Source organism: Chenopodium album, chromosome 4 (genome assembly GCF_948465745.1).
Source record: "Chenopodium album chromosome 4, dcCheAlbu1.1, whole genome shotgun sequence".
Lineage (NCBI taxonomy): Eukaryota > Viridiplantae > Streptophyta > Magnoliopsida > Caryophyllales > Amaranthaceae > Chenopodium > Chenopodium album.
This window is the reverse complement of record NC_137837.1, coordinates 19,149,407-19,174,856: the sequence shown is the minus strand read 5'-3', so window position 1 is coordinate 19,174,856 and position 25,450 is coordinate 19,149,407. Positions and strand designations below refer to the sequence as shown.

General features: G+C 35.9%; 3 protein-coding genes across 3 annotated transcripts; 1 reads left to right on the top strand and 2 right to left on the bottom strand.

Moving 5' to 3' along the window:
• The first annotated feature begins 1,255 nt into the window (after window positions 1-1,255).
• On the top strand, window positions 1,256-3,097 carry LOC145627756 (uncharacterized). The gene is made up of 2 exons (XM_081680106.1): window positions 1,256-1,572; window positions 2,986-3,097. Exons 1-2 carry the CDS (start codon window positions 1,256-1,258, stop codon window positions 3,095-3,097), a joined length of 429 nt encoding a protein of 142 aa, XP_081536232.1.
• A 12,498-nt stretch (window positions 3,098-15,595) lies between these two features.
• Window positions 15,596-16,396, bottom strand: LOC145627755 (uncharacterized). Its single transcript, XM_081680105.1, has one exon. The coding sequence runs from the start codon at window positions 16,394-16,396 to the stop codon at window positions 15,596-15,598; it is 801 nt and encodes a 266-aa protein (XP_081536231.1).
• A 314-nt stretch (window positions 16,397-16,710) lies between these two features.
• On the bottom strand, window positions 16,711-18,316 carry LOC145627754 (uncharacterized). The gene is made up of 2 exons (XM_081680104.1): window positions 17,221-18,316; window positions 16,711-17,132 (listed from the first exon to the last, which is right to left on the bottom strand). The coding sequence occupies exons 1-2, from the start codon at window positions 18,314-18,316 to the stop codon at window positions 16,711-16,713; spliced, it is 1,518 nt and encodes a 505-aa protein (XP_081536230.1).
• Window positions 18,317-25,450: the final 7,134 nt, after the last annotated feature.

The following is a 25,450-nucleotide window of genomic DNA, read 5'->3' as shown; positions in this document are numbered from 1 at the left end:
TATGATATTCCTAGTATCATGTCTAGGGTAATTTTAATATTAAATATGATTCCTGCGATGCTTCCTATGCTCTTCCTAATATTTATGATTGTTAGTATCATGTTAGGGTTAAAGATTTGATTTTTATTGCTTAGTGACATGCTAGGATTTGTTATTAATCTTGTTAGTATCATGCCTAGGATCTTGCTATTTTTATTATGCTTTAACATGATTTATGATTATTTTTATATTTGTTTTGATTGTGATTATAATTTTATAATTATTATTATTATGACTAACATGATTATTATTATGGTTAATATGATTGTTATTATGATGATTATTTTATTGTTATAATTTTATGATCATGATTATATTTATTATTGATTATTGTTATGTTGCTTGATATTTATTGTTATTGCTTGATCACACCTTTTTATTGCATGTTTAAAGGGAATTGGTACTTGTAATCACGCTTAATAAGATATTTAATAATCTTGTTTAGGGTTAATTTTGATTATAATTCAAGTGATCGCCAATAATAGTTTATTTGTGCATTAAATTCAACCAACATAGATTAAACAGGTTTAGGGTTAATCCTATTGATTGCATGTTAGTCAAAAAGCGCACATGAATACGATCAGAATAAAGTAGAGGCCTATTATTAGGGCAGGTTCAATTTCTTTTAGGTTGGATTTGTACCTTCATCCCGAACCCTATTTGGTTCAAGACCTTATGGAGTTGGCGATCTCTTGGATCGTTAAGGGGTGTAACCTTCATCCTATGAACGGTTTACAAGTTCCTTTAAAAACTTGTTGACGACTATTTTTGCTCTATCTTCTTTCCCTTTGGACGCCACCGTACTTTAGTGTATGATCACAGTGGGGTTCGAGCTAAGGGTTAATGCTTGAAATTTATTCCCTACAATTCCTCATCTTCGAGATTATGCTCTGCTGCTTTGAAGTTGGATATGAACAAAGCATATGATAGGGTTAATTGAGAGTTTTTATGGGTCGAGCTTAAGGCTTTTGGGTTTCTGCCTTATTTGATTCAATTAATTAAGCAGTGTGTTTCTACGATCTTGTACCAGATCCTCATCAATGGCAGGCCATCTTTTGTGCTTCGTTCGGCTTGTGATTTACGTCAGGGAGATCCTTTGTATCCTTATTTATTCGTTCTCTGTATGGAGGTTTTTTCAGTTATGTTGCGGAAGGCTGAGGATTCTGGTTTATTTCAAGGTTTACGCATTACCAGACGAGCTCCCTAAATCTCCCATATGTTCTTTGCAGATGATGTGTTATTATTCTTCCGGGTGAACCCAGAGGTCTGTTCTCATCTTTTGGGTGTCATTAACCGCTTTTGCACCGTGTCTGGTCAGATGGTTAATGTTCAGTTTATCTCGAATACTCTTGAGGATTACCGTGAGTTCTTAAGTTCTGCTTTGCATATGCAAGCTAAAAATTCGCTTGCCACCTACTTGGGTCTTTCGGTGGATTTAGGTCGTGCTAAATGTCATCAATTTCAGCCCTTGGTGGATAAAGTGTCGAAAAAGTTGTCTGCTTTTAACTCTCGACATTTATCGGAAGCAACCAAGTTAGTTCTTATTAATACGGTAATCATTGCTTCTTTAAATCACGTGCTCTCGATTTTTAAGTTGCCTACGACTATCTCTGATCGTATTGACCGCCTTCTGACTCGTTTTTGGTGGAAAAATAACAATTCTTCTAGGGTTGTAGCGTTAATCCCTTGGCCCTCCATCTTCCTCGAGGCTTAGGGGGTTTGGGCATTCGCCATGTGCCCTATTTCAATTCGGCTTTGCTAGCCAAATAAATGTGGCTTCATCCACACCTTTTGGTTTTGAGGATTTATCGTGCTCGTTATCCTCATCTTATAAACCACAAAGCTACTAGTTCTCCTCCCCGTCCTTCTTGGGAATGTCGGAGTTTGTTAGAAGGGGCCCATGTTCTCTCTTAGGGAGTTATGTGGAAGGTGGGCTCTAGCTCTCAGATCAATATTGTGGACGACAACTGGGTTCCGGGGGTTTCCATTCGATTCAAGGATTCTTTTCCCCCAGGCGGGCTTCCTTCTATGGTGTAAGTGGCGGAGCCATCATAGGTCCTGGTAGGGCAAGTGTTCTGCCAGAAAAAAAAGTGAAAATTTAAACATTACATAAATACAATAAAAAGCTACATATTATGTTAAGACTTTGCAGTAGCTTAGTGGTTGGAGGTCTTAGAACCATACCTTTTCTTACAAAGGTCATGGGTTCGATTCTCTTGCTCAACTCCAATTTTTTTATTTTTTTTAAAAATAATTTGTAATTCATATAAAAAAAATTACTTTTCTAGTTAAGATCGATAATTAATAGACCATTTTCAAGAGTTGAAGACTCGAGAGTCGAGATTCATCTACTTTAATTGTTGATTATTTGTTTATAATATTTCTTGCCTATTTCTTTTAACATGTATATGCCTAAATTGTTAGTTATAATTAGTATTTTTGTTATGAAAAATCTATTTAGCTTAGTGATTCTAAACTCATAAAAAACATTCTAAATAAATTGTAAATGGGTCATTGCTTATGGTCTTGAATTGGGGTCTCATTTGATGGGTTGTGGAATAGTAAAGGTTTGTAAATACAATTGTCAAGTAGATTATTTTAATGATATTAAGAACATTTTAATGATTGTTATGTACTAAATAGATGTGTCTTGATTAATTTTCTTCATTTTTTAATGATTTTAGGCCGGGTCGGATTTTCAAATGGTACGGTGCCCTACCAGTATAAAAATCCTAGCTCCGCCACTGTATGGTATAGAAGATTATTGATCCCATTTATCAAGCTTGGGATAGTACTCGTATCTCGTAGCTTTTTCCTCCTACTATAGCGGATTCCATTCTTGGAATGGAAAGGCCGCATGAAGAAATTGATGATTTTGTTTATTGGAAATTTACTCAAGATGGGTCTTTTACTACTAAATCTGCGTATGCTCACTTGCTGAATCAGACCTGGTTGGATAGGTCTTTGCCTTCTAACATCATCCCAGGATGGTGGAAGAAATTCCGGGACTTCCAATCTTACCGAAATGGAAGCTCTTCATTTGGAAGATTTTACATAATGGTCTTCCCACGAGGGCTGTTTTGGTATTAAAAGGTGTGCGAGTTGATGCTATATGTGGGTTTTGTCATCACCATCTAGGAAAATCCATCATATTTTCCAACAATGTGAATTTACTACCTTGGTCCGGTCTTCTCATCCTCTGGAGGCGGTTCGGACTTTGCCCATGGATCGTGACTTCTGCACGTGGTTAACAAAGTCCATTGGTGGTTTTGTGGCCTCTAAGGATTGGTGTAGTTTAGATGGTCTTTTGGCTTTTTTATGGGCTGTCTGGTTAACTAGAAATAATCTTCGTTTCTTTTCGGAGGTCTATTCTCCTACTGGGATATTCGCTGTGGCTGCTTCTTGGGAATCTAGAAGTAAAGAGGCTAGGGATTTGTCTGATCTTTCACAACCCTCGTGTCCTCCAGGGTTTGGGTTTTCATCTCCACAATTTCTTGGTTTGGGTGATCCGTCTGGACATTATAACATTTGTCTTACATTAGATGGTTCTTAGAATGCCAGGGATCAGCGTGCTAGTATGGGTTGGTTCTTATCTTCTGACTTATCTTCCCCGTTCGTTGGGGGAGGGGCGCAAGCGGGTTTCGCCTCTCTGCCCTTCATTCTGATCTATTTGCCTGCTTACTTGGTTTTTGACATGTAAGAGATAAAGGCTATTCCAGTGTCAGAATTTTTACGGATTGTTGTTCAGCCAGGACGCTGGTTGGGGGTCAGAGCTCGGATACCATCTCGGTTATTTGGATTTTGCGTGAAATTCGGCAGATAGTTGCGGGATTCCATAGGTTTGCAGTTCAAAAGGTCTCCAGACTGGAGATTAGATATGCTCATCTTTTGGCTGGTTTAGCTCGTCGTCGTCATTTTATTTGTTTTCGTTTTTAGTTTTCCTTGTTCTCTTTGTCAAAAAAAAAAAAAACAAAATTGATATTAAAATAACAAAGCTTGGTTCTTGGAGGCGGATGCACGTTCCGCATGGTGCTCCAAAATACAAAAAGGCGGAATAAACATGCAAGTATATACTAATGTACATGGGCATATAAAAGAACATAGTGTTCATTTATAATGTACATCAGTTTTTTGTGCAACAAATTTGTAAGGCTCTCGTGAGAAATTTTCTTATGTGAGAATTTTTCTTATGTGAGAACACTCTTTATGTTCTAAATTTTTACTCGCATGTTCTAAATTTTAAATCTGATGTTCTAAACTTTTCCTTAGGTATTCTAAATTAAATCAAATGTTCTAATTTAGTACTCACATGTTCTAAACCATAAATTAGTTAAGTTCGATGTCATAAATTTTAAATAACTTGTTCCAAAATTTTAACTTGTATGTTCTAAATTTTAAAACGTGTGTTTTAAGATTTTTAATTATATGTTCCAGATTTTAAATTGTATGTTCTATTTTTTTTACTCGTATGTTCTAAATTATTTACTCACACTTTCTATATTCTATATCAGTTTGTTCTAAATTTTTATTCACATGTTCATAATCTTAAATCATATGTCTAAATTTTACTCATTTGTTTAAAATTTCATAAAGCAAATTTTATAAATTTTTAATCACTTGTTCTAATTCTTAAATCAGATGTTCTAAACATATTACTCACACAAATGTTCTAAATTATTACTCATATGTTCAAAATTTTAATTTGAGTCACATGTTCTAAATTTTAACTCGCATGTTCTAAATTTTAATTCACATGTTCTAAATTTTTACTCACATGTTCTAAATTTTAAATCAGTTCTCATATAAGTACGAATTCTCACATATGGACCTATTCTCACCGGATCCCTCCCCTATATATATATATATATATATATATATATATTTTAAAAGAAATTTTGTATAATGAAATAGATAAATAGTACTATAATTATTTATTTTTGAAAAAATGGAAATTAATAATCCCACCTTTGTCATTTCTGCTCAAAACAATCCTACCTTTTCGAAATCTGGAAACAATCCCATCTTTGACCCCTATCTGCTCAATTCAGTCCCTAAACCGGTTTGTGAAATTGGTAACCTATTGTAGAAGGTGACTTGCCACGTGTCACCTTCTAATTGGTTTATTTTATTAAAAATTATAAAAAAAACAATTATAAAAAAAAAGATTTCTTCTTCCCCGACTCCCCTGCCGGAGCCACCTTCCCCTGGCAGGCCCACCCCTTCCCCGCCAACGACCAGCAATCCCCTGACTCGCCAGACCCACCCCCTTCCCCGTCGGCGGACAACAATCCCCACCCCTTACCCCTTCCACGTCGACGAACATAAGCCCCCACCCTAACCTCTTTCCCCGTTTCTCGATGATCAACAACCCGAAAATTGGGAAATTTTATTTCCCTTTCCCCGTCTTTGGTTCAAAATCTCGAATAGGAAAGCAATTGGGTTGCGCTAATGTGGGAGGTTGAAGGTTGGTGTTCGGTGTGGAGATGTTATTGTGATTCGAAGGGAGGCAAGTGGCATGGGGGAGATGCGTGGGTTGCTGCCAGCCTGCTACATATGTTGGGGGGGGGGTTTGTGGGGGAAAGTGCAGTAAAAGGAAAGAGAAAGAAGGTGCTCAGGTTGTTGGAAGTGGTGAGAGAAAAATGCAGTGGCAAGGAGAGAAAAAGAAGGTAGTGGGGTGGGGGTTCGGTGGTGATGTGGTGGTGGCTATGGTGGGTTGCCATGAAAGAGGGTGGTGAGGTGGGAGGAGAGTGATTAAAGGGAAACAAATTTTTTTTTTAAAAAAAAAGTTTAATCTATAAAACAGGTTGTATGTAAAAGGGACTGTTTTGAGCAGATAGGGGTCAAAGGTGGGATTATTTCTAGATTTCGAAAAGGTGGGATTGTTTTGAGCAGAAATGGCAAAGGTGGGATTATTAATTTCCATTTTTCCTTTATTTTTTTACCATACATTAATTACAAATCATTTCAATTTTTTTTTTTTACCAAAAGTTCACTTTCTCTCTCCAAACAAAACTTGAAACTCATTTAAATTCCTCAAACCTCAAGCAAAGTTTCAAGCAATTTGAAATTTTGAGTCCAAAATTGTTCAAGATGACAATAAAAATGAAAGGTAAGACCAAATTCGACATTCATACTTGTTTATTTGACATTCATACTTGTTTATTTTGAGTTTGAGTGTTTGGTTTTTATAAATTTGATTGAAAATTGTAATATTTGATTTTATTGGGAATTAATTGCGATTTTAATGTAATTTTGTTGTTCCAATGAGAAATAAAATGAAGTTCTTGAAGAAGATTGACTGATTAATACATTTTGGATGAAGAAAGCAAGCAAATAGACAAATTTAGAAAAAGCTATAAATCCAAATAATACAATATACATTAAAATACAGTAAAATGTTATTTTTCATGTACTTACATGGTCCAAATAATACAATGTACATTAAACATGTAACCAACATTATCACATATATGTTCATTAGAATATAATACAATGCACATTATAATACAATAAAATGTACTTTTTCAAATGCATACATTATCATTTATACCAAATGTACATTTACTATATGAATAATGTTCTTTAATATTGTCATGTTCTAACTAATATTACAAATTTTCTTTAGATTTACCAAAAAAAACATATAAAAGTGGACGTTCTTTATAAAATAGCTATATGTTCTTTACAAAACAACTATATGTTATTTACTAACTAAATGTTCATTCCGCCTTTTTTATTTAAAGAAAACCAGATGCACCAAGCATTGTGCATCCGTCTCCACAAAGAAAATTTCATTAAAATAATAATACAATCAAATGTAAAATAAGAAAGAAAAACAAAAGATGATTTTTTGCGAAAATTTGTATGCAACTCTTCTCATCACCTCGAACCTTGACTAATCTGCATTGAAAAAATTATGCAGTTACAATTAATACAAACCCACAAAAAAAAAATAAATAAATAAAATAAATAAAATTAAAAAATTAAAAAATCAATGCAGTATCATATGAAAGCGCTATATAACTCATTTACTATGAGCTTCCTTTAAAAAACAACCTGTATGCATAAACCATAATACATTACATCAAAATCAAGAGCATGATCTAAATTAAAAGTGAATAAATTACAAAAACAAAATCACAATGAGCATCATGAGGATATTTCAGATCTACAAAAACCAATACAATTAAAAATCAGTTTCTTCAAATCACCCAGTTGAAAAATAATGATTAAAAAAGATTTTACAATAATATAAATCTAAAAAAATCACTCGTAACCAAGAAATTAAATATCTATAAAAATCAAGTTATTAAAAAAGGGATTTAGATCTATACCTTTGTGATTAAATTGACAATTCAATCATCAACAATGAAATCTCGAACCCTCCCTTAGGCGTTAGTAGTGAATTATAAATGGTGAACAATTTTGGTGCGATGCTGAAGTGATGACCCACTTGCTAGCAATTCTCTGGAAATGGAAAAAAAATCATAGCTTATAGAAGGATGAGGGAGAGGAGGATGAATGAAAAGAAACAAAAATTTCATCAGTTATGCGGTTGTGAGAGAATAGTAGGAAAACCTAGGTGACGTAATTATAAGAAAAAAAAATAAATTAAAAAAATTACCTTACAACGGTAGATTAATTAGAATGTGCCCGTGCTAATGCACGGAATATAATTAAGGATAGGATTAAAAAAATACAAAATATATAGATGCAAATGGTATTTAATAAAACCAAAAATAATAACAACAAAAACCAAAAAAATGAAAAAACAAATTGATTACAAATTGAAAAAAAAATTCATATATAAAAAAAAAAAAATTAAATTCTTGAAATATTATGCTAAATGAAATTAAGTCTTCAATTAGATTGTCCACGCATCTCACGTTTCAGGTAATAGAATTCTTCCTCCCATCTTACTTGTAAAACAGATGCAACTATGATATCATCATTTCCTATCTCGGGAACATGTAGTATGAAGTTGTATGTATTCATCAATCGTTCACTCAGATACTCCTCTAGAAAGTAGTCTCCAAATTCCTGTTCATAAATAACAAATGTAGCCATTATGCGGGTGAGTAATTCTTTAATATATATGATTAAAGGATATACTTACATTATCTGTCATCGCTTGAATACTTGATATTGGACAACCGATAATCATCTCAGCATATTGGCCAAAGAGTGTAACAGACAATGTATTTGTAGCGTCACCAATTTTAACACTGATTCTATATCTGTTATTATTGATATGATATAATTAGGTATAGTGATATGTAAAGCAGGTTATATTTATATTTTTTTAAAATAAAATAAAAAAGTGAAAATACCTTGGCCTACTAAAAGAGGGGTCACACTCCACACACATATCAGCTCTCCTTGAGTGTCGAGCACATGATTCATACCAAATAGGCATAGAAGAATCAATAGATAACACCTTTGCTAGTACTCGAAAGTATTTTACCTGAAAACACACATCAAATATTAAATACCTCATGTATAAGAAAATGAAATCAATAATTGTTGATATACATACATTATGAGCAGCTGAAAACTGATTTAACTTGATCCTTTTTGCATTAAACACCATTTCCATTTCAGAGATACTATTGGCTAATAACTGACTCCAGGTGATATGTTTTTGGACATATCCATCATCCGCATTCCAATATGAGTTATATAAGTACATAAGTATGCAACATAAACTTACATTATATATTATAATGTTTTTAGGCTTACCAGCCATGTAAATCATCAGTTTCATTGATATCAGGATCAATAAATAGTCTGGTACGTCCAACAGTCGAAAGACATGCACCTATTAGAAGGTTAGTAAAAGTATTCAAAGTAATGATAATAATAAAAATGACACCATAGTCTTTCTATGGTTAGATAATTTTAAAAAACTTATTTTACCATAATAGGAGCCAACTGATACCATGGATGCACCCAACACATGATCCTGATTAAGCTCATAGAATAAGAAACGACCTTGATCATGAGCAAACCCTTCCCAAAAAGTTAGCCTCATTGTTTCCATGCTATAAATCAAAATATGTCATTAGAATTTTTTTTTAATAAAAAAGGAAAATAAAACTTAACATTGCATAAGTTATTATAATTACATAAACATATTTTAACTTTTGTAATATGCTCTTACTTTGTGTTGCAGAGTAACACATCTCTTTTGAATTGTTGTCTCCCACCCGAGACTCTATATGATTCAGACACATATATAACCAATCCAATAACATTTGTGTACATTCATCATCAAGGAAAAAAAAGATCGGATATGACCATTAAAACTCAATAATTAATGTTAAAAAATGCAATAAATATTCATACTATTTATTTTAAATACTGAAAGACACATACCGATGAGAGGAGAATTGCGCATGTGAAGGTACTGTGGAATGTTGCAAAATTCAATAAACCTGAAATTGTACCTTGGGATATCATCACAATCATCAAGAATTTCTGTTATCATGGTCTTGTTGCCAAATTTCAACCTCATTTGGTTAGTGGCATATTTGTAAGATGTATCTAGAGGCATAAGCTCTAGCTGAGCAATTGAATAAACCTTTCCTTGTTTCAAGATCTCTTTATATTTATCAATGTCAGCATTAAATAATGTAATTTGAACTTCGTCCCCCTAGAAATTGAAAATGAAAAACATGAGTGTGAAATAAATGAATAAATCGAAAAAAAAGTAAGTACTAAGTAAAAATATAGTTCAAACCTCTGAGTCGGTGAATACCATACTCCATGAACGATGGACATAATTTGTACCTCTAGCTCTACTTTGTTCAGTGACCATCCATAATAAATGCACTCTCATATTCACATTCAATGTCGTAAGGGTAATACAACGACATGGTGTGTATATCGTGTTCATTTCCTGCATTTTAACATTATTGAAGTGGCATGGGCATAAAAAATAATTTACATCTATATAATAATCATTGATCCAACCTCGCACATGTATAAAGGTTAAACAAATAGTATAGATAATGAAATAAATCTTTAATAAAGTAAAATGGTAGCATTAACATGACAAAAAAAATCTAATAAATAACACTAAAACAAACTTTGCTAATAGTTACTAAGTAAATGTTATAACAAAACTACATACATATCTAATTTACACTGTTTAATACTTCTTTATACACAATACTAGAGTGTACCCGTGCAAAATGCACGGGATATATTTTATATTAGAAACAATTAAATATATAATATAAGAAAAAATATATTTCAAATACGGAAGTTGATTTGATGTAGTAACTTAAGTCATGTTTTTTTAGAGTTGTTGTGGTCTGATCTGCTTTACAATGATCTATTCAAATCTTCTATATTAAATATTAGTAAATTGCTAACTCTTATATGTGGGTGCTACTTTGGTAAATCTATAGAGGTTACCCGTTCTGTGTTATAGGGTTTAGTAAGTATCATACGGTCTATTTTTTTTTTTTTATCTTTTGTAAGTAACTATTCTGCGAGGCCAGTCGCGCAAATAGCTTGTTGATGATTAGGGAAGTGTAGGTGTGTTAAATCTATAAAGGGTACCTGTTCTATGTTATAGGGTTTACGTAGTTATTGTCATAGGTCTATTTTTTTATCTTTCGCAAGTAACTATTCGGTGAGGCCAGTCGCGCAAATAGCGTGCTGTACATTTTTTATTTTTATTTTGATGATTAAGGAAGTGGAAATTGTTTTGTAGGACAATCCCCAAAAAATATGCATATAATTGAAGGGTTGGGGATTTAGAGTGCTATGGTAATTGTTGATAAATGAATTGTGTATCCGTGCTAATACACGACATGTATTATACGCGAAAGAAAATAAGACAAAGTGAAATGTTAGTAATGTTTTTAAAAAAAAAAATTGAATTTTTATTAAGGAAATTTTAGTTTTTACCACCTTCCAATAACCACTAAATTGAATTTACCACCTCCAAAAAAAAACCATTTACTTTACCACCACATAAAAAAATTAAACATCAGTTTTACCACCAATGACCTCCAACTAACGGATTCCGTCCATAAATCCGTTAGTGGGGCCTATCTTGTACACGTGTCGCCATATTATTGGACAAAAATTAAAAAAAAATTAAAAAAAAAATTAAAAAAAAAATTAAAAAAAAAAATTAAAAAACCTAAAACTACCCAGCCACCACCACAGCGCCACCCCCGCGCCACCGCCGCCTTCCCCCCAACTCACCACAACCCTCCCGAAACCACCACCGGCGTCGCACCACCAGCCCCAACCCACCTGAACCCTCCCCCTCCCTTTCCCGCAACCATATGGCCCCCAAAAACCACCAAACCCAAAACCCTTGTCCTCCCTAAACGGCCACGAATCCGGCCCTAAAAGGCCGAAATCGGCCGGTTAAGGCCACTAAGCCCCAAAATCGGCCGATTTCGGCCATTTATGGCAAGATTCGTGGGCTAATTAGGGAACTAGGTTCGTGGGTTTCGTGGGCTAATTAGGGAACTGGGTTCGTGGGTTTCGTGGTTGGTGGGTGGCGGTGGTTTGTTGGTGGTTGGGCTAATGGGTTTCGGTGGTCTGGGTTCGTGGGCCGGTGGGTTTTGGTGGTCTGGGTTCGCGTAGTGGTGGGTTTCGGTGGTCTGGGTTTCGGTGGTGGTTGTGTAGGTGGGCGTGGGTGTTGGTGGTTTGTGGGTGGCGTGGTGGTTCTGGTGGGTTTCTGTGGTGGTTTCGGTGGCAGTCGGTGGTTTCGGGGAGGGCTGTGGTGAGTTGGGGGGAAGGCGGCGGTGGCGCTGTGGTGGTGCACGGAAAATCGTGGCCGTTGAAGAAGAACCGTCAAAACGGTGGGCCCTACTGACGGTTTTATGGACGGAATCCACTTGAAGGTGGTAAAATCAATTTTTTGGAAATTTTGGTGGTGGTAAAGTAAATGGTTTTTTTTTGGAGGTGGTAAATTCAATTAAGTGGTTATTGGAAGGTGGTAAAAACTAAAATTCCCTTTTATTAATTATTGCAATTCCTTGAAAAAATCCAAACAAACAAAAAAAAAGGGTGAGATGGGTAGTTATTATCCTTATTGATTTTTTTATGTTAAAAAATAAATAATAAATAATATAATGGGATGGGTACTGGGTAGTTATTGGTTTGTAAAATAAAATAAAATAAAATAAAATAAAAAACTCAAATGCATGGGATTTGAGTATTGGTGATTTGATTGGAGGGTTGTGGTGAAGTGACTCTGCAATTATATAATAGATTTTTAGTCAAACTGTGAGAAACATCCTTCTTATTTTGTACTAAGATTTTTAGCCCGGAAGGAGATGTAACTCGTGACATTGCAACATATAACTGACCATGACTAAACACGGGCCTAGGGAGAAAAATGCCAACTTTGCTCAACGTCTGTCCTTGGCTTTTATTTATTGTCATGGCAAAGGCTAATTTTAATGGAAATTTCCTTCTTTTAAGAGGGAGATCTATCTTCTTGTTGGAGGGTGTTAAATCAATTCGCGGAATTAGAACTGATTCTGTAGCTCTTGGACCTGTGATCACCTGTGCCTCAATCACTCTATAGCCTAATTTCTTGATTATAAGGCGTGTTCCATTGCACAACCCTATGGATTGGTTCATATTTCGCATCAATATTACCGGGGCACCAACTTTTAACTATAAGCAATGATTAGGAAAACCTGACAAATTTAATGAGTTTAATAATTCCATAGGCTCCATGTTATCAAGGGTCCCACCATCTTCTGTATGACCCAAAGTGTCTGAACTATAGTATCTCTGCACGTTTCCTGGTAACATTGATAAAATTTTCGAATTTAGCTCATCTACATCATTGTTTGTTGGTGCTAGAACTCCGCGATCCTTGAGGTACTCCCAATCCGTCTAATTTGAAGGCAAGTTGGGGAAGACAAAGTTAATGAGATTTTGCAAACCATGTTCATCATTGGTTATCAAAAAATCACGTGGTATATATTTCAATCCAATTTGGTTCACCTTCCTCTGTAATGGACACTCCTGCTATTACTCCTTCTCCAACTTTTATTATCCAATCAGCAAATTCTCGAATTTGTTCAAGGGTATCGGATGGAACGTCACTTCGACATAAACGCATGTTTATCCTTAGGCACATAACTTGGCAGTCTGTCCAAAAGGGCGCTCGATGCAAGGTAGCTGCAACAATAGATTCTCGTCCTTCATCTGGCACCACGGGAAGTATCTGTCTAAAGTCTCCACCAAGAACAACCAATTTACCTCTGAAAACTCTATTGTCATTACAAATATCCTTGAAATGTCGATCTACAACCTTAAATGCTAATCGATGGGTCATTGGAGCCTCATCCCATATAATTAATGATGCTTTACGGATAAATCAGCACGGTGTAGACACCCATTTGTGTCTCCCCAAAACCAAACCCAGTGATGAGTACCTTTCACGTTGAATCATAATCGAATGAAACGAAAGTGTGGAAAGGTCTAGTGTTGCGGAAAGTTTTATTTCTTTTCTTTTCTCTTCTCCCTGTTTTTGAAAACTTTATTTTTAAGAAAACAGCCAATCCAGTTTGGTTGGTCCATAATATGGGTCCAATAGTGGTGTAGTTGGATGGGGCTTGCAAAGACCTTTCCAACGATATATTATAAGCCCAATTCCGATGAATATTGAGGAATTTATGGTCAATTTACTAAACTGGGCCCGGTTTGAGTTTTAAGTACGGCCCAATGATCTAGGGGAGGGCCTAATATGATTTATCATTCCTAATGTAAATAGGAATGGTTTTGGTCTTCTAGAACATTCTAGAAGGTTTTATCATTTTTAATTCAATTAGGATTCTTCAGAGTTTTAATTAGATCAAATAGCATTTTCGACCGAAATTATATTATTTTATCTTCCAGTACGGTAAAATTATCAGATTTTCGAAAACGCGTTAAAATCCGGTTTGGCGTCCAACCCCAGGCCTTGGCGCCTGGAATCAAGATTAGCGCCAGACGCCAGAATTGGCGCCTGGCGCTAGCCACATTTCCTGGCGCCAATGAGCCAGGTCTGGCGCCAAGGTGGATTTGTGGTCTTCATACTCTGTTTTGATAAATTATCTTTTTTGGATGATTTTCTCTATAAATATCGTATCAAAAACTCCGTTTTCATTCACGAATTCTCCTTATTCTTAAGTCTTCATCAACTATCTTCATCATCTACATCTATCATTCACCAATTCTCTCTATTCTTAAGTCTTAACCAACTCTCATCAAGATTTTCTTGATTATTCTTTGAATTCATTCATCTCTTCATTCATTCTTTCTTTTCTAAACTTTGGTTTTCATACAAAATTCCGCATTCATTAGATCTAGAAACACCTAGCCATATTCGAAGTTGCCTTCGCCCTAGACGTGAAAGGTTTTAATTTCTGAGGGTTTGGTCCCAAATCTCTATTTCAATTATTTAATTTAATTGTTTTGATTATTATTTTCCTTGAAGTTACTAACGTGTGTATTTTGTTATTAGAAAGAGGTACGAGGCATCCAAGTAAGTACTTTAATTGATTTATTGATATTATGATGTAGAAATCATGTTTATATTGTTGTTATGATTCCTAGTATCATGTCTAGGGTATTTTTAATATTAAATATGATTGCTATGATGCCTTTTATTCTCTTCCTATATTCTTCCTAATATTTATTCATGTTAGTATCATGTTAGGGTTAAAGATTTGATTTTTATTGTTTAGTGACATGCTAGGGTTTGTTATTAATCTTGTTAGTATCATGCTTAGGATCTTGCTATGCTTTAACATGATTATGATTATTATATTTATGATTGATATTATTTTTTATTAATGATGTTGATTATTTATTTATTATGTTGCTTGATATGCATATTTTTATATTGTTATTGCTTGATCACACCTTTTATGCATGTTAAAGGGAATTGGTACTTGTAATCACGTTTAATAAGATAATTAATAATCTTGTTAGGTTAATTGTGATTATAATTCAAGTGATCGCCAATATTAGTTTATTTGTGCATTAATATTCAACCAACATAGATTAAACAGGTTTAGGGTTAATCCTATTGATTGCATGTTAATCAGAAAGCGCACATGAATACGAGCAGAATAAAGTAGAGGCCTATTATTAGGGCAGGTTCAATCTCTTTTAGGTTGGATTTGTACCATCATCCCCGAACCCTTATTTGGTTCATGACCTTATGGAGTTGACGATCTCTTGGATCGTTAAGGGGTGTAACCTTCACCTCGTGATGGTTTACAAGTTCCTTAAAAACTTGTTGGCGACTCTTTTGCTCTATCTTCTTCCCTTTTGGACGCCACCGTACTTTAGTGTATGATCACAGTGGGGTTCAAGATAGTGGGATTTTAAAGGCTTGAATTGTTCCCTACACACGGGTTGAGTCTTTTTTGAAGTTACAAACGGAATGTTGATCAAGATCAAAAGGAATCTTGAAAGTCGAATGTGCGGTTTTACCCCCAGACAATAACAAAGCAGCAATTCCCGATGAAGCCATAGAGAGCATGATCTTTCTTTTAGATCTGAATTTCGCAATCAGAGTGTTCTACAGGTATGTCTTTCCAGTCCCACCACTGTCGTAGACAAAAAATAGGCCACCTACATCTCGAGAATGAGCATCGAGTATTGCAGCATATACTCTATATTGATCCGTGTTTAACCCTCTAACTAAGGTATTAAATCTGTTGGCTTCATCATGTGTGTCATACTCAAGTTCATCTCTTATCAACCGATTTAAGGCATTGCGTGCTAACTCCGAAGAAGGTTGTGGCATGTCAGGGAAATCTGTCAATGACCTTCCAAGTTTATTCAATATATGCTCAATCTCTTGCAATCCTTGATTCTGCATCTCTTCAGGAGTTAATCGTAAGTTAGGGTTTCTAGTTTGACGTTGCATAATTCTCTCGAGGTCATCGGTAAGTTCACCCCAATGTTGTTCCCACAACTGTTTCGGATCTACTTCTGAAAACATCAATATGGAGCAAAACATGTTTCTCAACTGTGAACCCAATGCCCAGTTAGAGGCTTCTGACAGAGTTTCATGCCACTCATTATCGTCGTCAAGCAACCCTAAGGCATGACACGCAGATCTAAAGGTAGGGTGGATGAAACCATCAACAGTTTGTATATCTTCAAAAGATTCCTCTCCACAAACCTTTGTTAAAAGCATCCGTAAGTAATATCGTTCCCCAGAATTCGGATGAACAAAAGGCAATCTACCAATGCAAGGTCTTTCTTGTCGTTGTGCCCACCTTTTTGTAGAACGATGCCATGTGAATCCCATAGGAAAATTTTGGTAAGTGTATTGTTTTGCTTCTGGAAAATCCTTGATAGCTTGAAACCACATAGTTAACATGGTTTGTTGCAATCTCGGTCATTCAAGGACTGTGTGCAGATCATCATTATCATTGAAAACTACAAATTGTTCACCAGGTAGATGAAACTGAAGCAGTTCTGTTGAAGGATATTGATGTTGCAAATTAAACTCAAATATTCTCCAGCATGCTTCAATGGCCGACACATATCGACAATCTAAGTATTGTTTTATCTCATCCACTCTATTTCCTTGTCGTGCCTCTTGATCACGTCGTGTGGTTGAGTTGTTTTCAATGACAACTGTTGCTCGATATTGACCTTTAGTAACATACTTGTATAGATACTTTACCACACTTTCGCAGCAACACGCTCAACATTTATGTGTGCATTGTACTTAACACATAGATCTCTGTTATATGGTACCACCCAACGATTATCTACCGCCCTTCCATTAACAATGATGGGCTCTCTATTTTGTCTACGTCTATACTGCACAAAGCCATTATCATGAAACGTGGTTTCAGCACAAAATTTCTTCGGAAAATGCTTTGAACACTTTCCATCGATTAAACATGGCCCACATGGTCCATGGAGCATGTTCTTGGTAATTGTTTCAAATGCCAAAGGATCTGTATCCTTGTCAGGGATTTCCGCAGAAATAATTACATCGATATCCTCTGGACACTTAGGCTTATCTTCTGGAGCCAATGTTATGAGAATATGCGCATGTGGAAGTCCGTGATTTTGAAATTCAATGACATAAAAATCTGAAACATGAAATATGTCCCATGTTAATTAATTAGATATGTCAAAAAAATAGTACGATTGCATAATTAATTAATTAACACAACTCACCAGCAATGACTTTTCCAAACTTCTTGTTATCCTTCAAATTGCGAAGCATTTGTTTCAATTTGATCTTGAAAACACGTGCTACAATGTCTGGTCTATCTTCAGTGCGACAACTTCCACGTGTAAATATCTCATTTACAATCTCAGGCCAGTTTGAATTGCAAGTGAAAGTTATAAATAAATCAGGTGGACCCAAAACGCGAACAATTGTCGTAGCATCTTGATAATGATGGGCCATATTACGGGGGCTTCGTGTGAAGGATGATGGTAATATGAATAATCGACCTACATCAGTAGCATTGACATCTCCAGCCCTGATTGCATCTTGGAGTCCATTGTATAAATCAGAGCGAAGCCTGCCTTGATTTCTCCTTATCCATGATAATCGATATTGTTCCATTGCAGCGTATGCATCAACATCAAATTGTTGCAATAAGCGGCCAGAACCAATCAAGGTGTCACCCTCTTCTTCCCTATCATGTATCCTAAATGCATAGAATTGTCGCATTGTCACAGTAGTTCGGCTGGTACTTGTACTTGACGCCTTAGGTATCCCAACTCTCCATCCATCGGTACCATATGGGAACAGCAGTGGGCATTGTAAAGGCATATAACTTGGATGAGTTTCATCAATCCTTTGTAACTCACCATCTACTTTTTGCAATATGATATCTCGATTACCTATGTCTTCAGTCCCATCACCCACCATCAATGCAGCCACTTCACTTACAGTTGGTTGGATGTATTGTCTGCCTTCTCTTGCGCGAATTAGCTTTATTCTCAAATCTTGATGCTCCCCTTGATCACGCAACATACTGCCAGCATTTCTGAAGACTGCAACATATGGATTTATATCATCAAGCATCGTTTGTAGTCCTTGTAAAATTCTTGGATCTAAGGAAGAAGCCTCTGTGGCCCCCATGTATTGTAGCCGGTTGGATGTTTCGTTATCAGTGTCATAAATGTACAACTGTGCAAACTTTGGTCCAGTTCCCAGCTCAGGGAGTAAAGTTCTAATTCTATGGTAATTACTACCACTTATACGATTGACATAGGGGCCTCTACCATCATTAACTGTGTTATCAATCCGACTGCCCATAGAGGTGAAAGCTAACATAGAATTGAAAGCTCTAATATTGTTTCGAAATTGTTGATATGGCAAAATTGACATCAAATATGGCGGTGTCAAAGGTAAAAGCGACAATTTAACTTGCCCACTTTGACAACAATGATAGAACCTTGAGTGTGTTTTACTGCTACCCTTTACCCTTTCTTCTATCCACATAAGGGCCTTGCAATTAGGACACACAACTGTTCTAGGTCCAAACTCCCAACGTCTATCAAACTCATATTAATGAGTCAATTGTGCATACAAATGATTTATTCAAATGATTATCAACTAACAATGTTGATATCAATAATGTGTATGATTAAGTGGCCTGGCAAGGTGGTTACCTCTACCATGGTGATATTGATGTGTAGATCGACGTAATTGCAGCATTAATAATCGCAAATATCGTGCTTCTTTCTCCAATAAGTAACGACGTCACTTGAAAATAGGGTCTTCATGGTTTGCAGTGCGTTTGAATAGTAACCTTCGCCTAGCAGCTAATCTAGCATGTTTGTGTTGCAAATTCTCTCTGAATCGATAATTACTTGTACTTATGTCCATTCTAATCATTAGTTATACAATAACCAAGAAGTAAATGTATTAGAACCGATATTAGAACTTCAATTGATATAATGAAGTTGTGACAATGTAGTTTTCTGTGGTAAAATTGACATGTTTTATTTTTGTCTAATTGGTGACTTATATTTATATTTGGTTTTCAAATGAAAGAAAATCTAATCTTGCCACCTATGAACTTATAAATAGATTTATATTTGGTTTTTCTTAGTGATAAAACAATGTATAAAAACTATTAACATAAATCTTAAACTATAAGGTTAATATAAAAATTATGTATATATGTGTATGATGCAGTGTAACAACAAATTAATAGCATGTCGCTCTATTGCAGATAAAAGTCTCAATTTACGTAAGTATATACATGCTCATTTATACTACCAAAAGTAAAAGAAAGTAATGTTTACATACCTGTAGGGTGTAGTAATTTAAAATGAAGGCGAAAAGCAGTGAACAAAGTTATTTATTTATTGTAAAAAAAAAATATAGCAATAAAAAAAAAACTAATGAACCATCTCCAGCTACAAATCCATTTTCATTTCATTAAAAATAAACAATTTAATGAACCATCTCTAACCGCAACTCAATTTTCATTTTATTAATTAAAAAAAAAATATAAAGGAATGCAACCTATTATCGAAATTTATCTATTAGTATAGTTTTTAATAGGAACGCATGCTTACTTTTTAGGTATCATTATATGGCTATGTGGATTAATCGGATGACTAAGTGTCAAAATGATTAACTTTAAGAATAATTAATCTACATAATGTATAGACTTTGTTTCCCTTTTGAATTAAGGTTAAAGATATTGATAAATAGTGTAGATATCCATTTTTTTAAGAAAGTACAAATAAAAAGATTATTCGAACACGTGGCGAAGTATAATTGCGACATGTATAATTGTAGGTATATTTACACCAATTCGATATCTATAAAGTAATAATAAAATTATGTTAAATAAAGGTTTGCATATCATCTATTTTGGACATGAGCTTGCATGGATTGTCAGCATTTTGCCAAAGATTTGTGTATTTGTGATTTATACGGATTATGTGAAGCAATAGTGAGTTGTTATTTTTTCTAAATTTGATGGTTGATAATAAATACTTTTTTGGCAGCATTTGAGGCATGTTCATCATCTTGTTTTTTTAAAAAAAAAAAAAAAAATAGAACTTTGTAAATTAAATAGATATGCACGTTTGTTTGAATGTTTATAAGTGTTTCTACAGGAATCCGATGACCCAAACCCAAGATCCGAAGCTCGAGTATATAACCCGTTCTGCTCCTATCGGCCAAGTAAGAACCTACACAAAGAGAAGAGATGAGCTAGCCCCGGGGTGAATCCGGGGATAACCACTCCAAAGATTAAGTCAGCAGGTGTTTATAGAAGAAAGATGATTTAGAGAGAGAAAGTAATGAGAGAGAGAGAGTAGTGAGAGAAAGAGTGTAATCAATGCTACCTTGCTTATGAAGTAAAACCAGATTATTTATATGTTTACTAAGTGACAGATGGCAGTTTAATAAGTAACATAATTTCTGCCACGTGTCAAACGCGAGCACGACACGTGGCAGCTACTTACATGCCGATATGTATACTTTATAGAAATGCCGATATTAACAAAAGCTATTTGATGGATCGAATTCAGATAGTATGTCGGTCTGTCATACCATATCGGCCCATAATGATTTCCGTTATGTAGATATTTCCCCATACAACTAGTGGGCCGATATGGTATGACAGACCGACATACTCTCTGAATTCGATCCATCAAATAGCTTTTGTTAATATCGGCATTTCTATAAAGTATACATATCGGCATGTAAGTAGCTGCCACGTGTCGTGCTCGCGTTTGACACGTGGCAGAAATTATGTTACTTATTAAACTGCCATCTGTCACTTAGTAAACATAAAAATAATCTGGTTTTACTTCATAAGCAAGGTAGCATTGATTACACTCTTTCTCTCACTACTCTCTCTCTCATTACTTTCTCTCTCTAAATCATCTTTCTTCTATAAACACCTGCTGACTTAATCTTTGGAGTGGTTATCCCCGGATTCACCCCGGGGCTAGCTCATCTCTTCTCTTTGTGTAGGTTCTTACTTGGCCGATAGGAGCAGAACGGGTTATATACTCGAGCTTCGGATCTTGGGTTTGGGTCATCGGATTCCTGCAGAAACAGTTGACGCTAGAATGAGTTACAAGACAAACTATCATTGTATACAAAAAGATTTCCGTTATGTAGATATTTCCCCAATTAAAGCTTACTTGGGGGGAAAAACGAAGTTTTTCGCTCCCAACCTAATTAAAGTAAACCTTGTTTGCTAACGGCAAACAAGCTTACTTGGGGGGAAAAACGTAGTTTTTCGCTCCCAGCCTAATTAAAGTAAACCTTGTTTGCTAACGGCAAACAAGCTTACTTGGGGGGAAAACGTAGTTTTTCGCTCCCAGCCTAATTAAAGTAAACCCTGTTTCCTAACGGCAAACAAGGTTACTTGGGGGAAAAACGTAGTTTTTCGCTCCCAGATCGACACGTGTCCTCTACTTATACAATTTTCCCGCCTAAAATTTAAAGCCATTATAATTAAAGTAAACCTTGTTTGCTAACGGAAAACAAGCTTACTTGGGGGGAAAAACGAAGTTTTTCGCTCCCAGCCTAATTAAAGTAAACCTTGTTTGCTAACGACAAACAAGCTTTCTTGGGGGGAAAAACGAAGTTTTTTGCTCCCAGCCTAAGTATAATTGAAGTAAACCTAGTTTGCTAGTCACATTATTAATCAAATCGAATCAAATAAGAATACTAATAACAAGTGACCATGTTAGATCATCTGATCAAACGTCCTCACTTGGGGGGCTAGTTGTATGGGGAAATATCTACATAACGGAAATCATTATGGGCCGATATGGTATGACAGACCGACATACTATCTGAATTCGATCCATCAAATAGGTTTTGTTAATATCGGCATTTCTATAAAGTATACATATCGGCATGTAAGTAGCTGCCACGTGTCGTGCTCGCGTTTCACACGTGGCAGAAATTATGTTACTTATTAAACTGCCATATGTCACTTAGTAAACATATAAATAATCTGGTTTTACTTCATAAGCAAGGTAGCATTGATTACGCTCTTTCTCTCACTACTCTCTTCCTCATTACTTTCTCTCTCTAAATCATCTTTCTTCTATAAACACCTGCTAACTTAATCTTTGGAGTGGTTATCCCCGGATTCACCCCGGGGCTAGCTCATCTCTTCTCTTTGTGTAGGTTCTTACTTGGCCGATAGGAGCAGAACGGGTTATATACTCGAGCTTCGGATCTTGGGTTTGGGTCATCGGATTCCTGCAGAAACAGTTGGCGCTATTAAAGTAAAATTTTTACAAGCTTGCAATCAAATTATATAGTTGCTGAAGTGACCAATGAGTTACAAGACAAACTATCGTTGCTTGGTCGTTTGATTGTGGATGGCAAACTGCTGCATATGCAAATTTGACTTTGTAAATTGTTAGCAAAGTTTTTACAGGCTTGCAATCAAATTATATAGTTTCACAAGTGACCAATGAGTTACAAGACAAACTATCGTTGTATACAAAAAGATGTAAGTACATACATCATGAAAATGATGTCTGCACTAAGCGGGGAAGAATAAGGGGCTATACTGCGCCCGATATTACAGTCTTAATAAGGGGCTATGTCGATATCCTTATGCTTACAAGTATAACGTACGAGTTGTGTAAAGTAAATCGATTCTGAATTGAATAATTAAAACCAATAAAAGTTAAAACTAAGACAGTTATAGCATTTAAAAGAACCGCATAAAAACGTAAATACATTAAAGATATACAAACATAATGTTATGAAAGAAACGATGTTTTGGCAAAGCTAAAACAAGATCGACAGACATCACCACAAAAGGGTATATGCCGATAAAACAGCATTGTCAAAAGTAAGTTTTCTAAAAGTACATAACCAAAATAGAAATTACAATGAGTAAGGCCCCATAACACAAGAGCCACAAGATGATGATGGTGATGGCTGCCCGCCCCTTTAAGCCGTTTTGTTTTCAGGTTCAGGAGAATCCAAAATCTTAGGGTCGAAAACGCCGATATCAGCAGGAGGAGCAAGATTAAAGATATCTGCGTATGAGAACTCTTGTTGCTCGAATCCAGAAGGTGTCTTGTGAGCATCATTATTAAATGTTGTTTCAATCTTAGCCCAGTCTTCTTGTTTGAGGCCAATAGCATGAGCAGCACACCTCTGAGCAGCAGTCCAACCACCATCAAAACGATCTTGTAGTTTACTGCAAAACTCAGCTGATGACAAATAACGGCTAACCGCCCTTTGCCGTACCCCAGATTTATCGGCTTCTATTTTTTGCAGCTGGCCTTCTAGGTTGCCGATTGTTGCCTTAGCCTTAGAAAGATCACCCTGTGTAATGGAAAGTTGATCCTTCACGGCGTTCTTATCTTCAAGCTGAGATTTAAGATCCTTTATCTCCTCTTCAAGATTTTTCATTTTTTCAACTTTCTCGCGCAGAGATGACAATTCGGCATCATCTTTCGCCTTAATCAACTTAATTCCATCAAGAGCCTTTCTGGAATTCTTCAAAGCTGTCTCCAGAGATTGTTGGTTAGACATGTTCTGATGATACTTATCCTGATAGAATCTGTACATCTCAACCAACTCTGTTCCAGAAGCAACCTCCTATAAACAAGTGCAATATAAAAGATATAAGCCATGTGCCTAAAAAAAAACATAGTAAATTATAACTACATACCCTCATCAGATCATGCATATGTTGGGCTGCAACTGGGCCGATCTGTCCAGACGGCCTATCAACTGGAGTTGAAACATTTCGTAGCAACCGATATCCCAGATTTCCACCCCGAAGAGGATCATCAGTGGTAATGGATTCATTACGGAAGACGTCCATTTCAGGCTGCCATTGATCACGAGAACGGCCCTCAGGAGCCCTTACTCTATTCAGAACCTCATCTGGAATCTTTCCTTCAACGTGTTCAATCCACTGTCTTTCCCGATAAGTAATACCGGGAATACTTATGTCGGAATTGACAGGACCGACCTATTGAGGTTCAGCAGAAATGGGAACAGTTTCCTAATAGAAAATAAGTTAGTAAAAAATAATGAAAGTAATAATAACGATATAATAAATTTTTTTTTTCGGCCGTTATCACAAGTAAATTTTTATGTACCAAGTTTATTACCTGTTGAGGAGCAAGAGACACAGTCAAATCTTCAAACACCTTATCGGCATTTTCACTAGTTGTTGCTGCTGCCGAAACTGTTTTTATGGGAGCAGAAGTTTTAGGTGGCGATGGAGCCTCTGGCTGTTCAGTGTCGGTCTTTGACCGCTTTGATGCCGGCTCATCTTCCTTTCTTGTAGAGACGGAAGGAACGCTACCACCGCGTCTGTTAGCCAATGAGGTCAGACGCCGATTTCTTCTCACATTCTCATCAGCCATCTCTTCTGCTCTTCTTTTAGGATTACGTGTAGGGGAACGCGAGCAGAAAGAAGTGAAGGTTTCTAATGCCGGTCTTGGAGATGGGGGACAACGGGACACCACTCTCTTGCCGTCAGGTGATAAGCCGAGGGCTGCCTTGTCCAACTTCTGTGGGCCTACATGTCAAAGATTATTAATAAGTATAAACCGTTTAAAACCATATCTGTATAAGTAATACCAACAAAAGTATCATATTAATGCGTAAGTACAGACAACGTAAAGGATAACAATAATTTATAAGGTTAGTACCATAATTGTTAGTCCGACATAAACCGATATAAGATAGTGGTGCGTTGTTCAAAATGTACTTTACATTTGGCAACCACACTTTCGGAACAACACAAGTTTTTCCACGGATATTGACCCTAACGGCGTCAAAGTAATCACAGGCCTTCTGTTCTTGAGGGCCAAGCTCTCTCTCGGCAATATGGCCGAAACGAGGATGAGGCCGAAAGAAAGTTCTCCTGATAGGAAAACCTTCCGGAACACTCATGAAAAAGAACTTATCCTGCCAACCCTTTACAACTTGACAACTTAGGGTTTACGGTGAACTTGTGAGAGGCCGTATACAACGACCACCAACCCTCATATTGTCCATCACGTTTCAAAGTTATTAACCTCCTAAACAAGTTCAAAGTTAACGGAAAATTTTTATACAGCAAAACCCAAACCAGAGCAATAACGGCACGAATAGTAGGAGGAGTAACTTGAACCAGGCATACATTCCATGCCTTAAAAACTTTAGCAATAAAAGGATGAAGAGGAAATCGGAGGCCGAATTCAAAGTGTTTGGCATAAATGGCAATATGACCATCAGGACAATCAAGAACAGTAGCAGAAGGTGGTGGAAGTATTAACTCATACCCATCCGACAAACCATAAAATCTTTTTGCCTTACGGCAATATTCCTTTTCTTCGGCCAATTTCCGCCAAACCTTGCTAACGCTAGCCTCAGCGACTTTATTGTTAGAAGGTAAGATAAGAGGTTGTCGGAAATCAGCCTCACCGGTTTCAGACTCAT

What these genes read in the sequence shown, in the direction of transcription:
- LOC145627756 (XM_081680106.1), top strand. Translation starts at nt 1,256, where the DNA reads ATGTTCTTTGCAGATGATGTGTTATTATTCTTCCGGGTGAACCCAGAG. An exon ending in CATTTATCGGAAGCAACCAA is followed by an intron (nt 1,573 to 2,985) that starts GTTAGTTCTTAT and finishes TTGCTGAATCAG; the next exon opens with ACCTGGTTGGATAGGTCTTT.
- LOC145627755 (XM_081680105.1), bottom strand. Translation starts at nt 16,396, where the DNA reads ATGTGGTTTCAAGCTATCAAGGATTTTCCAGAAGCAAAACAATACACT.
- LOC145627754 (XM_081680104.1), bottom strand. Translation starts at nt 18,316, where the DNA reads ATGGGCAGTCGGATTGATAACACAGTTAATGATGGTAGAGGCCCCTAT. An exon ending in GTTTGGAAAAGTCATTGCTG is followed by an intron (nt 17,133 to 17,220) that starts GTGAGTTGTGTT and finishes TTCATGTTTCAG; the next exon opens with ATTTTTATGTCATTGAATTT.